Consider the following 13,512-nt stretch of genomic DNA (forward strand, 5'->3'; position numbering starts at 1 on the left):
CTTCAGGGTGGCAGAAGCAGTGTGTGTGCAAGAAGCGCCTCCGCCGACCTTGGCAGCTCAGTCAAGGGCAAGCCTGGACGCTGGAGGAGCAGCTGCTGGAGCTGCTTTGTGCGTTTCAGTCGACGCAGCTCAGTCCTAGAGCAAAAGGCTCTGCCTGGGGGGGGGGTTTCAAAGGCCCCTCAACACACTCAGCATGTGTAAGAATAAACCCCGTTAGCCGGTGTGGCATTAATAGGCAGCAACGCAGTGAGCTAACCTTGATATGTCGCCACCGGCTCCCTCCTCAAATCGGCGTTTAAATCCCACAGAGAAAGGAAAGCCAACAGTTAACGTCTGATCAGCGTTAGCTCTGAATTGAGTAACCAGGGTTGTTGCAGACGGGGATGATAGCAGCAATCAGTGCTTTTTTTCTGGGGGGACGCATATCCCTAAACATTTGGTGAATCTTTGTAGTTTTGTCCATTTACTGTATTTATTTTCCTGATTTGAACTGTAAAATGGTGATTTTTTGGAGTCAAAATGAGAGTACCCCTAAACGTTTCTAAAGAAAAAAAGCACTGGCAGCAATAATCAAAATCTAATATGTGCCTATAGCAGTGTTCGAAATTAGCCAGGCGCCAGGCACATTTTGCACCTGGCAATTGGCCATTTGCAACCAAGTGAAGATGCCTGGGAGCCAGGATAGTGCCAGACATCTCCACCATCTAGAGGTGCCTGCCTGGGAGCTGGACTGTTTTCACACACTATTACCATGCCCTGTAGAATTTGATCAGTTATATTTTATCTGCACAATCAGAATGAATTTCGGGAACCAAAATGCTTTTTTCTGTGCAGCCTTAATTGTTGCAACTTGGTCACAACCATGTTATTTTTTCATAAATATAAAACATCCATTTCACAGAGAGAACAATTATAACAGCAGGCGAAAATTCTTTTTCTTAATGGTGACAGGGACCATTCATAGCGGAAGAATATTCTTCAAAACTGTAAGCCGTTCCATTGAAATTCTGCATTCTGTGCCTACTGAACACAGGCCTCTGTACTTCTGCAAATCGTGGGTTTCCCCCCAGCCTACTAATACCTTCCTCGTGTGTATGTGGTGCTGTTTTGACTACATAGGGACACTGCTAGGGCCGGATCACAGGGCACAGGTTGGTGGGCTCATAGGCCCTGAGCCCCGCTAAATGACAGGGCCAAGATGGCTGGCAATCCCCGCAAGAGCAGTGCTGCCACAGTAATAGGGTGAAAATCCAAACATTAGCTACTGTTAATTCTCCAAAATGTCTCTGGGTCCCACTTACCTCCAGAAGCATTCCGAGAAAGTACCGTATTTTTCGCTCTATAACACGCACCAGACCATAACACGCACATAGTTTTTAGAGGAGGAAAACAAGAAAAAAATATATTCTAAACGAAATAGTGGATATATGATTTTTGTGGTTCATGCTGTGGCCACAGACATGTGATCTGACAGTGAGTTTGGAGTAGCCCAATGCAAAAATCCTGAGGATCCATGTGGATCCATGCTTTGTAACCATGGAGGAGGGAAGGAAGGGAAACCATGGATCCTCTGCTCACGACTGCAGCAGATCCCCCCCGCCACCCGCAGGCATTCACTCCATAACACGCACAGACATTTCCCCTTACTTTCTAGGAGGAAAAAAGTGAGTGTTATGGTGCAAAAAATACGGTAAAATGACTGTCTGGAGCCAATAATAATAATAATAATAATATTGTTTCAGGGACTGCTAGGGCCACCTGGTACTGTCAGAGAAGTAGGGGAGTAAAGCTGGGCGATACCTGGTTTTCAACACTATGATATATCACCACATAAACATCACAATATACTTATATATCACAATGTCTGAAATAAGGATGGAGCTACCGTATTTTTCGCTCTGTAAGATGCACCCGACCATAAGACGCACCTAGTTTTTAGAGGAGGAAAACAAGAAAGCAACGTAAAGCCTCATGAGTGAAGAGGCAGGAGCGCTCCGGATGTGCTCAAGAGGCTTTGCGTGGCTATCTCTGAAGCCAAGAGAGCAAGAGGGATCGGTGCGCACCGATCCCTCTTGCTCTTCTGGCTTCAGCGATAGCTGCGCATCCTGCATTCGCTCCATAAGATGCACACACATTTCCCCTTACTTTTTAGGAGGGGAAAAGTGCGTCTTATAGAGTGAAAAATACAGTATGTAGAGCAGGCATAGGCAAACTCGGCCCTCCAGATGTTTTGGGACTACAACTCCCATCATCCCTAGCTAAAAGGATCAGTGGTCAGGGATGATGGGAATTGTAGTTTCAAAAATCTGGAGGGCCGAGTTTGCCTATGCCTGCCGTAGAGGCACCTGCTGGCTTCACAGTTACCCCCCACATTGCGATTTTTGCATAGCACACACACATATACACACTGTGATTTGCAATATATTGCCAGGTCAAAAATGATGAAACCAGTATCACAATGTGGACTTCAAACCAGTTTGGGATGATATATCAATATATCGTCCAGTCCTAGTGAGGGGAGCCAGAGTGATGGGCGAAGCTGGCCAGACAAGCAATGGCAGGGAGACCGTGGCAGGGAAGACAAGGATTAGATCCCTTCCTCTAAATTTTTTTTTCAAAAATCAGAAGCCGCAGAAGCCCCGTTGGACGTTCAGCTTCCAAAAATAGTTCGAAAACCGAAACTCTCACTTCCGGATTTGCGAACTGCGGGAGTCAAAACTGGCAAGGCGTTCGACTTCCAAGGTACGACTGTAAAAGCTAAAAGATCCTGTCAAGGTCTTTGACCTTGGACCTGATCCTTCTAGGAGCTGTGAAAATAAGGCCACCCCCCTACTCCCCCAACCCTACTCCCCCAAGCTCCAGTCCAGTTCCACTGGGGAGATTCTGGGGCAAATGAGCCATTTAAAATCTTGCTTGCTCAAACCTCCAAGTGTTTCGCTCCTTTACCGTTGTCTATTTTCTGGGCCGTTCTGGGATCGAAATTCAAGTATTTCTGAAGTTCCGGGGTCCAGTTCTTCATATCATTTTCACTGTATCTTCCCTTCCAGCGGAGGTGGCTCCAGGGATTTTTCAGCTGGAGGAATCGAAGACCCTCAACGAAGAAAAGAAAAAAAGGAATATGTGGCATTTTCCATTAGGGTGTACCACCCTGCACCCCCAATGAATACAGGAAATCAAATGAGCTGAAAGTCTTAAAACAATCTGGATAAAGCTGATTTGGGAAAGATGTTCGATGGTTTCCTATTCTTTAGTTTTTAAGCAGCACAAGAGGACGCAAGATTTTTAAAATATAAAAACCTGCCAGTTTAAAAAAGGTATTGCCAAAAGTTCTGAAGCATTTATTCTCACAAGTACCTTGTATTCTCTGATATCCAAAACAGCGTAAGCATGGGTTGGTACTAAACCCCACCTTTCTCCTTCCTCCTCAGTCATCACTCCCGTTGCCGTTGTAATGAGCACGTCCCCTTTGCGAAATCTGGCCACAAAGAAGAAGAAAGTTTACTTTCAGAGTTTGCTTACAGATGGAGTAACAGAACCACTGATACTTCTTATTAGTCTATCCTTATCCATTTGAAATAGATAGGCAAATAGAAGGGGAAGAAATGGAGGCAGTGAGAGATTTTACTTTCTTGGACTCCATGATCACTGCAGATGGTGACAGCAGCCACAAAATTAAAAGACGCCTGCTTCTTGGGGGAAAAGCAATGACAAACCTAGTCAGCATCTTAAAAAGCAGAGACATCACCTTGCCGACAAAGGTCCGCATAGTGAAAGCTATGGTTTTCCCAGTGGTGATGTATGGAAGTGAAAGCTGGACCATAAAGAAGGCTGATTACCGAAGAATTGTTGCTTTTGAATTATGGTGCTGGAGGAGACTCTTGAGAGTCCCACGGACTGCAAGAAGATCAAACCTATCCATTCTGAAGGAAATCAGCCCTGAGTGCTCACTGGAAGGACAGATCCTGAAGCTGAGGCTCCAATACTTTGGCCACCTCATGAGAAAAGAAGACTCCCTGGAAAAGACCCTGATGTTGGGAAAGATGGAGGGCACAAGGAGAAGGGGACGACAGAGGACAAGATGGTTGGATAGTGTTCTCAAAGCTACCAGCATGAGTTTGACCAAACTGCAGGAGGCAGTGGAAGACAGGAGGGCCTGGCGTGCTCTGGTCCATGGGGTCACGAAGAGTTGGACACAACTAAACGACTAAACAACAACAAGATCCTTTTGAAGAAAAGAAAGGCAGATGTCATCCTGGAAACCTTAACGAAGCGGTGGCATAAATTGATGCCTCTCAAAGGTTGCGGCACAGGGGTGGAAGACAGATAAGAAATCTCGAAGAACTATTTCAGGAGTCGTTGTTGTTGTTGTTGTTATTATTATTATTATTAATTTTATTTATTCCCCGCCCTCCCTGGCCAGAGCTGGGCTCAGGGTGGCTAACACCAATAAAATTTCAGTAAAAACATAAGAAAAAAGAAAAAAAAACAATTTAAAACACAGGTTAAAATGCAATTTAAAATGCAGCCTCATTTTAAGTTGTAGCTAGAACTAAAATAACTCCCCTCCTCTCTTCCCGTAGCTGGTGGAAACCAACTCCCATTATCTTCCACCATGGTTGGAGCTGATGAGATTTTAAAATAATAATAATAATAATAATAATAATAATAATAATAATACCAGATTTTTTAAAAATTAAATCGGATTTTTAAAATAAAATGCTTTTCGAGGAAAAATCTTTCTAAAGATAGTTTTCTATTAAGTTACATTATAGTCCAAAGGCTATTCATCAGGAAATAAGGATTTATTTTAAGTTTTTCATGTGTGCTAAAACTCAGTCTTAAGTTGTTGTTTTTTTAAAAATTGTTTAACCACATCAGTTAACAAACATGGATGCTATAATGTTATTGTTTTAGTTAAATGAATTGTTTAAATTGTTATTGAGGAAATGTTTATTTTTCTCCTTCCATCAAAGTACATCAGAAAAGTTGTCCAAATATAAACAGTTAACTTATTAAACCTCACAATAATTTCACAATTATCTGTCTATGTATTTCTAATAGTATAACCAAATCAGTAATTTTTGATCTAACTGTAAAAACTATTCTGAAAATTTATTATTCCAAAAATGAAACCTGAATCTGGTTGTAAATATGCAAGAATCTGTCTGTAAAAAAAAATATGATTTAAATCAAGTCTTACTGACTAGTGATTTAAATCGTGATTTAAATCGATTTGATTTAAATCAAATCCACCCTGATTGAAGTCCAACAGCACTTGACTACCACCGAGCTAATACCACAAAACTTTAGTTCCTAGTATTTCTAATTAAACAGAGAAGCCCGGGATTGAGGAAAGGAGAAATTTAATTGGACTGTTTGGACTAACGATAATTGGACTAATTATCATTTTGCGAGTATGGAATCTGGAAGGTATGTGCTATTTATCGTCAGCTGAACTGAGGAATGAAAGCAATCTGGAAACTTGCCAAGTGCACTGGCAAGATAACAAATCCTTCTTCTTCCAAAGCTGGGGGTGGAAATGGCGAAAACAGGTCACTGACTAGGATAGAGTGACTTTTGCAGCTATTGTGAAAGGTTGCAAAAACAAAGAGCATGGGACTGGGTGAGGGAGAAATTTCTGGAACAACACTGGGATATCAGCTCCGCTCAAGGCACGACAGATTGCAGCAACAACCGGGAAAAAATTGACATACATGGACAGGAAGAAACATCATGGACAGAACAAATGTCACACATAGGAAGAACAATGATACAGTATGAGATCTTCACTTGTAGTTTTATAAACTACTCAATGCGTCAACATGAATAGAAGTTACAAATATAGCAGCTGTTGTATAAGGGATTACTACTATGATGGGAATGTAATTGAAATCAGTAAGATTTTGGAACGCAGAAACAAAGAAAATTATCAAAATAATCAATTCTAGTCCATTGGGGGGGCCAGGTAAATTATATAATTTGGAATTTGAATGATTTGTATTAGGAATTGTATTATAATTTGGCATTGTTCTAATGAGGCTATTATTAAAGGTAAAGGTAAAGGTACCCCTGCCCGTACGGGCCAGTCTTGACAGACTCTGGGGTTGTGCGCCCATCTCACTTAAGAGGCCAGGGGCCAGCGCTGTCCGGAGACACTTCTGGGTCACGTGGCCAGTGTGACATCGCTGCTCTGGCGAGCCAGAGCCGCACACGGAAACGCCGTTTACCTTCCCGCTGGTAAGCGGTCCCTATTTATCTACTTGCACCCGGAGGTGCTTTCGAACTGCTAGGTTGGCAGGCGCTGGGACCGAGCAGCAGGAGCGCACCCCGCCGCAGGGATTCGAACCGCCGACCTTTCGATCGGCAAGTCCTAGGCACTGAGGCTTTAACCCACAGCGCCACCTGCGTCCCTGAGGCTATTATTAGATTACTGTAATTGAAAAAATATTAAAATTATTATATAAAAAAGTATTTCTAATTAAACCAGATTCCAAACCTATGCTGAAGTCCTCCATATTTAGCTGCAGCATCTGAAACAGCAAAAGCTCAAACACCAAACATGCCACAGCTTTTACTTCATGCCCCTTTGAAAAATATTTCTACTTCTGCCTTAAGTCCAAAGAAATGCAGAATTCAGCCAAAAGCTTGTCAATATTTTTGGCCAATTGGCGTATTTCTTTTTAAAGTTTAACAGAGGACTGAAACACACTACAGTGGTACCTCGCAAGACGAATGCCTCGCAAGACGAAAAACGTGCAAGACGAAAGAGTTTTCCGTTTTTTGAGTCGTTCCGCAAGACGAATTTCCCTATGGGCTTGCTTCGCAAGACGAAACGTCTTGCGAGTTCTTGCGAGTTTGTTTCCTTTTTCTTAAAGCCGCTAAGCCGCTAATAGCCGTGCTTCGCAATACGAAGAGACTCACGGAACGGATTAATTTCATCTTGCGAGGCCCCACTGTACCACCAAAGTGCCATTTTCAACATTGGTCTCTCTCGCTATAGATAAAGACCATACCTTCATCAATTGCTCATCAGTATTTGCTAGCAATGGCACTAGCAAGTGTAAAAATACAATGGAACTATTCTGCTTATAACACCAAAGCCTCTTAAAAATATAAATATATCAGCCGTAAGTTACCTTTGGTAAAGCATCCTGAAGGAACTGTCTTTGTCAAAAGATTGGTTGCCTGAGTGCATGGCAATCCTTTCGGGTATCCAGCCCGTCAATGCATGGAGATCAATATTCTGAAATAAAAGCAGATTTCCTCGGTAACAAAAACAACAGTATAACCCAGGACTGTGAAAAAGCCATCCATGGGGGGGGGGGGGATTGCTATTTTTGAAAAGCAAGAAGTTTAATTAAAAGTATGGTTCCAGTTCTGAAACTTCCAGTTTTCATTTCCTTTTGGTGCTGGACTACGCAAAACTTTTCAGGAGGTAACAGAAGGCTAATTCACAGAAAAGCAGCTTGCAAAGTGATCTGTTGAAAACGCCATGGATTTTGCAGCAGCCATCAGAAATTTTCAGATTCAGAGGAGACACAACTGCACCGGCTGACTCAGCTTCTTTCCTCCTTACCTTTGGCCACAATATAATGGTTTCTTCCCTCCATCATCACAGAGATGAAGCTGAAAAGGTGATATCAATAAGGGCCAAAGCCTCAGAAACTGGAGACCAAGTTGTGGTACCCAAATGCATCTCCCCCCCCCCCCGAATTTCATCCATAAAGCCCCATACTAGACTTCAGTCGTGCTAAACTTGCATTTGCCAAGAACATTCCCCAAATAAGGCCAACTCAAATATAACTTACTCCTACAGAGATTATTTGCAGTGCTGGAAAAAAGCGCACATGCTACAATGAACAAAAAGCAGAGATCGTATTTTGTTTATGATGGCATCCGTCTATTTTACATTCTCTACTTGGGATTAATGGAAGAGCTCTTCATAATGGGAAGATCTGCCTGAACAGACATTTACTCCTTGCCAAGAACAGATCGCTACTCACAGAATTTGATCCTGGAAAATCATAACCTCCCATAACCTTCATGTAAGCCTTCTCTATCAAGGAAACCCAGAGTTCGCTTTTGTTGTTGGAGTAAGAGCAGAGAAGTTCTCCGCTGTGGTCTACTGGTAGGAAGTCATCGATTATCACCTGGGCAAAACAGGACAGAGAGAGAGATCAAACCAAAAGCACAAATAAGACAGTTGCGGCAGCTTCACGTGGAATTAAGTCACGCAGAAGAATCAGGCTCAGAGAACAAAGAATATACATTGGCTCTAGCCAAGCGTTCTGACAATGTGTTGATTAAAATATGAGATGTGGGGTACATGGGGGCACTGTTAGCTATTTGTGATAAAAAAGACACCTTACACAAGACTTGAAGATAAATCTTTGCTTGTCAGGTTGCCAACACTTGAACAATATCATTAATATAGTCATACCTTGGAACTTGGATGTTTTGGCCCCTGAATGATCGAAACCCGGAAGTGACTGTTCTGATTTTTGAACTTTCTTTTGGAAGCTGAATGTCTGACGGGGCTTCTGATTGGCTGCAGGAGCTTCCTGCAGCCAATCAGAAGCCGCGCTTTGTTTCCAAACATTTTGAAGAAGAAGAGTTTGGATTTGATATCCCGCCTTTCACTCCCTTTAAAGAGTCTCAAAGAAGCTAACATTCTCCTTTCCCTTCCTCCCCCACAACAAACACTCTGTGAGGTGAGTGGGGCTGAGAGACTTCAGAGAAGTGTGACTGGCCCAAGGTCACCCAGCAGCTGCATGTGGAGGAGCAGGGACGCGAACCCGGTTCACCAGATTACGAGACTACCGCTCTTAACCACTACACTACACTGGCTCTTGGAAGTTGAACGGACTTCCAGAACGGATTCTGTTCAGCTTCCAAGATACGACTGTGTACTTATATTAATGAACACAATGTGTTTCTCTCCCTTGAGCCCAAGAGAGGCTTTAGTCCTTTTTGTTTCCAAAACTCCTTCATGGCAGTGCGTAAGGTATTAATCCACAGATTGCTTGTCCTCACAAACGCCTCCGGACAGTGTCTGCCTGAAATCAGCACACACTCACGTTCTCGGTCAAGGAAACAACTAACAGAATAACCAGCCAACTCCCACCTGCCACCTCCTTTCCCCAATACCATTTATTCTTTTTGAAATACATTTACAATGCAAAGGCAATACAAATGCTAGCAGACACCTGCCAATATTGTTGTCCCCTGCAAAAGCTGTGAACTGTGTGTGTTGGGTGGGGGCAAGGTCTTGTTTCTGTGGTATATTCATCCTTGTGGAGACCCCCATGTGTTCAGTCAACAACTTAATAGGGTATAATTACATAAAATTCTAACCATCGACCTAACAAGCAAACAATCATGACCTTACCTTCCGAGGGACCCCATTGATATGCAGCTTAACCATGTATTTTCCACATGGATTATATTCCGGCTCTCCTTTTTTATTCTGCGGATAAATAATGCTGTTTTGAAGGGGGGGGGGAAGGAAAGAGACCAGGGGAAATATTAGAATATATTCTGTGTGCATGTTGTGGACTATGCCAAGTCTATTTCAATCCTGTGTTGTCAACTTAAAGATTAGGAAAGAGTGGTATTGTATGCTATTTGGTGTTAAATGCACACCTAAGAGGGAAAGGTTCTCAGTTATACAGTGGTGCCTCAGGTTAAGTACTTAATTCATTCTGGAGGTCCGTACTTAACCTGAAACTGTTCTTAACCTGAAGCACCACTTTAGCTAATGGGGCCTCCCGCTGCTGCCGCACCTCCGGAGCACGATTTCTGTTCTCATCCTGAAGCAAAGTTCTTAACCTGAAGCACTATTTCTGGGTTAGCGGAGTCTGTAACCTGAAGCGTATGTAACCTGAAGCGTATGTAACCTGAGGTACCACTGTATAGAGAACTGAAAGTCCCAAACAGTGAAGGACACCAGCGACCACAATGGTGCAAAATTGCAGCAAACACAAATTATTAGGGTAGACATGTCAGGGATTGAACCTGGAACTTTTTGCATGTAAGATGCTCTACAGCTGAGCTATAGGTAAAAAGTAAACGACCCCCAGACGGTTAATTCCAGTCAAAGGCGACCATGGGGTTGCGGCGCTCATCTCGCTTTCAGACCAAGGGAGCCGGCGTTTGTCTGCAGACAGCTTTCTGGGTCATGTGGCCAGCAGGACTAAACCGTTTCTGGAGCAACGGGACACTGTGACGGAAACCTGAGCGTACAGAAATGCCATTTACCTTCCTGCTGCAGTGGTACCTATTTATCTACATGTGCTGGCGTGCTTTCGAACTGCTAGGTTGGCAGGAGCTGGGACAGAGCAACGGGAGCTCACTCGGTTGTAGGGATAAATAAATAAATAAAATTAAAGAAATAGTACAGAGTATATAACTATTATAACCTCACCACTTATGCCATGCAGTGGTGCAACTTATTTAGATCATGTCATGAACAGCCCAGTCGTTCCTATCATACTGACACAACTAAGCTTCCTTCTCCCCAGTGAATCATGTGGCCAGCAACTTCCTTGCCATGGCAAAACTTTGGGTGGAGTGAATGGAGAACTGGTGAATGATATAGTCATGCACTGATTTCCCTAGATATTGGGAAGGATAGACACAAAGCACTGGGCTCCTGTTTCTAGCGGCAACCTTGCATTTGTTGTCATCCTGCCTGGTAGCAGACTAAACTACATCACAATAGTATTGTGACATCAGCAGTGCCATCCCAGCCAGACTTTGGAGCAGATGGTCAGGACCCCACCCCACGGGCAGGAGCGTCCCCCTTGAGGTGGTGAGAAGGCTACAAACAACACTGACATAAGCCAAATCGCACAGAAATGCTGTTTACCTTCTCGCCACAGTGGTACCTATTTATCTACTTGCACTGGCGTGCTTTCAAACTGCTAGTTGGCAGGAGCTAGGACAGAGCGATGGGAGCTCACTGTCGCAGGGATTCAAACCACCGACCTTCTGACTGGCAAGCCCAAGAGGCTCAGTGGTTTAGACCACAGCGCCACCCACGTCCCACAGCTGAGCTATGGTCCCTCCCCGAATGCATTCCCCATGCCTCTCACAACTGAGGATTTATGATTTCAGAGTGCCTATAAATACATGGACTGAAAGTGGGAGATATCGGAACACAACAGGTGTGGAAGATGCAGCAACCATCTTGAAACCAGCCATCTTGATTCAAACACACCATAAAGGCCCAGAAGAGGGAGGGAGGCTTTCTGTGAAGGGCAGGAAATGAGAAGGTAGACAGGAGCGCTTGGGAGACTGGGGACTCAGCTACACTGGCAAAGAAAAAGCGCTTTATACGCACTGTTTGTGCTTTATAACTCTGAGACACCAGATGGCAATGTGGAGTTCCATTTTTGCCAACCTGATTTTTCATAGAAAGTTTACAACGCGTTTAACCAAAACGCTTCTTTTATGTGTCTAGATCTAGCCTGGGTATCATGGGCCAAAAAGGTAGTGTTGAACTTCATTGACCAAGTTGAAGTTACCGGTCAGGACTCTGGCTGCAGGTTTCCGGAGCACGTTAAAATGGCCAAAATGACCAGAAGAATCAGAAATCAGGACCAAAATTTTTAATAAGGAATGGAAATTTATAATTTGCCTTAAAAATCATTGTAAACAGTTAAAATCGTTAGTAGGATTGCAGTAACACTTGTAGTTTAGTGGTGAATTTTGGATATAATGGAGATGTAAAAGATTTGGATTGTTATAAAAGATGCAGGAGGAAATGATTAAGAATAGGACCCACAAGGAGGGAGGAGGGATGTCCAGGAGATTCTTTGGAATCTTGTTTTTATGTTGTATGTTGGATATGTGATTGTAAAATTATAATTTGAAAAACTAAATATATATATATATATATAAAAATGGCCATAAAGCACACAGATAGTGAGGCTGCCAAGTTCTTTCCAGAAAATTAGAATAAACTGGAAACAAAAACTTTGCAGATCATCTGCCAGAACAGAGCATACCTGGTAATCAGCTTCTTGTTGTATCGTCTTTCGTATGCCGCACTGATAGCAAGAGAAGCTACGAAGGAACAATCTGACACGATTGTCTGAGGACAGAAAGAGTCAAGGGTCAAGGAGTGCCGGAACTACCCAAACTGTATAGAAATTTATTCATATATGCGACTACAGTGGCAAGAATGTCATTTGCCCAAAAATGAAAAGAAGAAGTCCCAGCAAAAGAAGAATGGATACAAAAACTTATGGAATATGCAGAAATGGTAAAACTTACTGGAAAAATAAGAAATCAAGATAACAATTTTTTTTAATAAAAGAATGGAAGTGGTTTATTGAATATTTACTTATAAATTGCAAACAGATAAAAACATTGGCAGGATCATTGTAAAAACCTGCAGTTTTATAAGAGTATATATTTAAAGTACATGAATAAATGAGCAAATTAAGTTAATTTGGATATGCAGAAAATATTAAAAATAAATTTAAGGAACCGTGGAAAGAGGGGGAAGGAAGTCAAATTTTGAAATGTTAAAATGATTGTAAAATTCCTGAAATGTATAAAACTGAAAATCATAAATAAAATATATAAAAAATGAAGTGCCACTGACAAGCAGGCCAATGTAAAGAGGATATGGGGGGGGGGTGACCCAACAATAAATTAGATCTCTCAACTGATCGAAAATGTGGGGGAAGAACTGAGTCAATTCAAGGCAAATAAATAAATATGCTTGAAACTGTAAACACCAGTTTCCTCAAAGGTCAGGTAACCCACACAGGGATGTGGAGCCAGAGGCCCTCCGTATTGCCAGGGATGATGGGAATTGGAAGCCCAGAAATATCTGCAAAGCCACATAGCCCCCATCTCTGATATACCAGTTCTAACCTCAAAGCACCCAAACCTCTGGATACTTCGTCAGATCCAAAGGCATTGAAGAAAATATTCTCCATTCACTTTGACAGATGAGAAAGAGCCACTGATTCTGTTTCCCTCGAAAGCATTCCTCTAAACACAACTTCTCCAACTGCAGCAGAGCAGGGCTAGGGAACCTGCGGCCCTCCCAATGTGACTGAACTCGAACTCCCACCCTGGCTGACCACTGGCTAAGCTGCTCAGGACTAATGGGAGTTGGAGGTCAATACTACCCATGTTAAAGGTAAAGGGACCCCTGACCATTAGGTCCAGTTGTGGCCGACTCTGGGGTTGCGGCGCTCATCTTTCTTTATTGGCCGAGGGAGCCAGCGTACAGCTTCCGGGTCATGTGGCCAGCATGACTAAGCCGCTTCTGGCGAGCCAGAGCAGTGCACGGAAACGCCGTTTACCTTACCACCGGAGTGGTACCTATTTATCTACTTGCACTTTGACGTGCTTTCGAACTGCAAGGTTGGCAGGAGCAGTTACAGCCTGCAAATGAAATGGCCCTTCCGATTCCCGAATTAGGGCTCTGAAATGTAGTTAATACTTTCTGGTAGCGTGGGGGTTCTGAACGTTGCTCACAGGAAGGGAACAGTG

The 13,512-nt window shown here is 43.1% G+C and overlaps 1 protein-coding gene across 1 annotated transcript in view; it reads right to left on the bottom strand.

Annotated features, from left to right (window-relative positions):
- CAPN7 (calpain 7) overlaps positions 1-13,512 on the bottom strand; it is a 40,515-nt gene that overhangs the window by 11,954 nt on the left and 15,049 nt on the right. Inside the window, exons 8-13 of the mRNA XM_079947265.1 lie at positions 12,009-12,094; positions 9,389-9,482; positions 8,004-8,150; positions 7,137-7,243; positions 3,355-3,475; positions 2,947-3,091 (exon numbers count right to left, since the gene is read on the bottom strand). Coding sequence (XP_079803391.1) covers positions 2,947-3,091; positions 3,355-3,475; positions 7,137-7,243; positions 8,004-8,150; positions 9,389-9,482; positions 12,009-12,094 — 700 coding nt within the window. The remainder of the gene's footprint in view (positions 1-2,946; positions 3,092-3,354; positions 3,476-7,136; positions 7,244-8,003; positions 8,151-9,388; positions 9,483-12,008; positions 12,095-13,512) is intronic.

Source organism: Podarcis cretensis, assembly GCF_951804945.1.
Source record: "Podarcis cretensis genome assembly, chromosome: 12".
NCBI classification, from domain to species: Eukaryota; Metazoa; Chordata; class Lepidosauria; order Squamata; family Lacertidae; genus Podarcis; species Podarcis cretensis.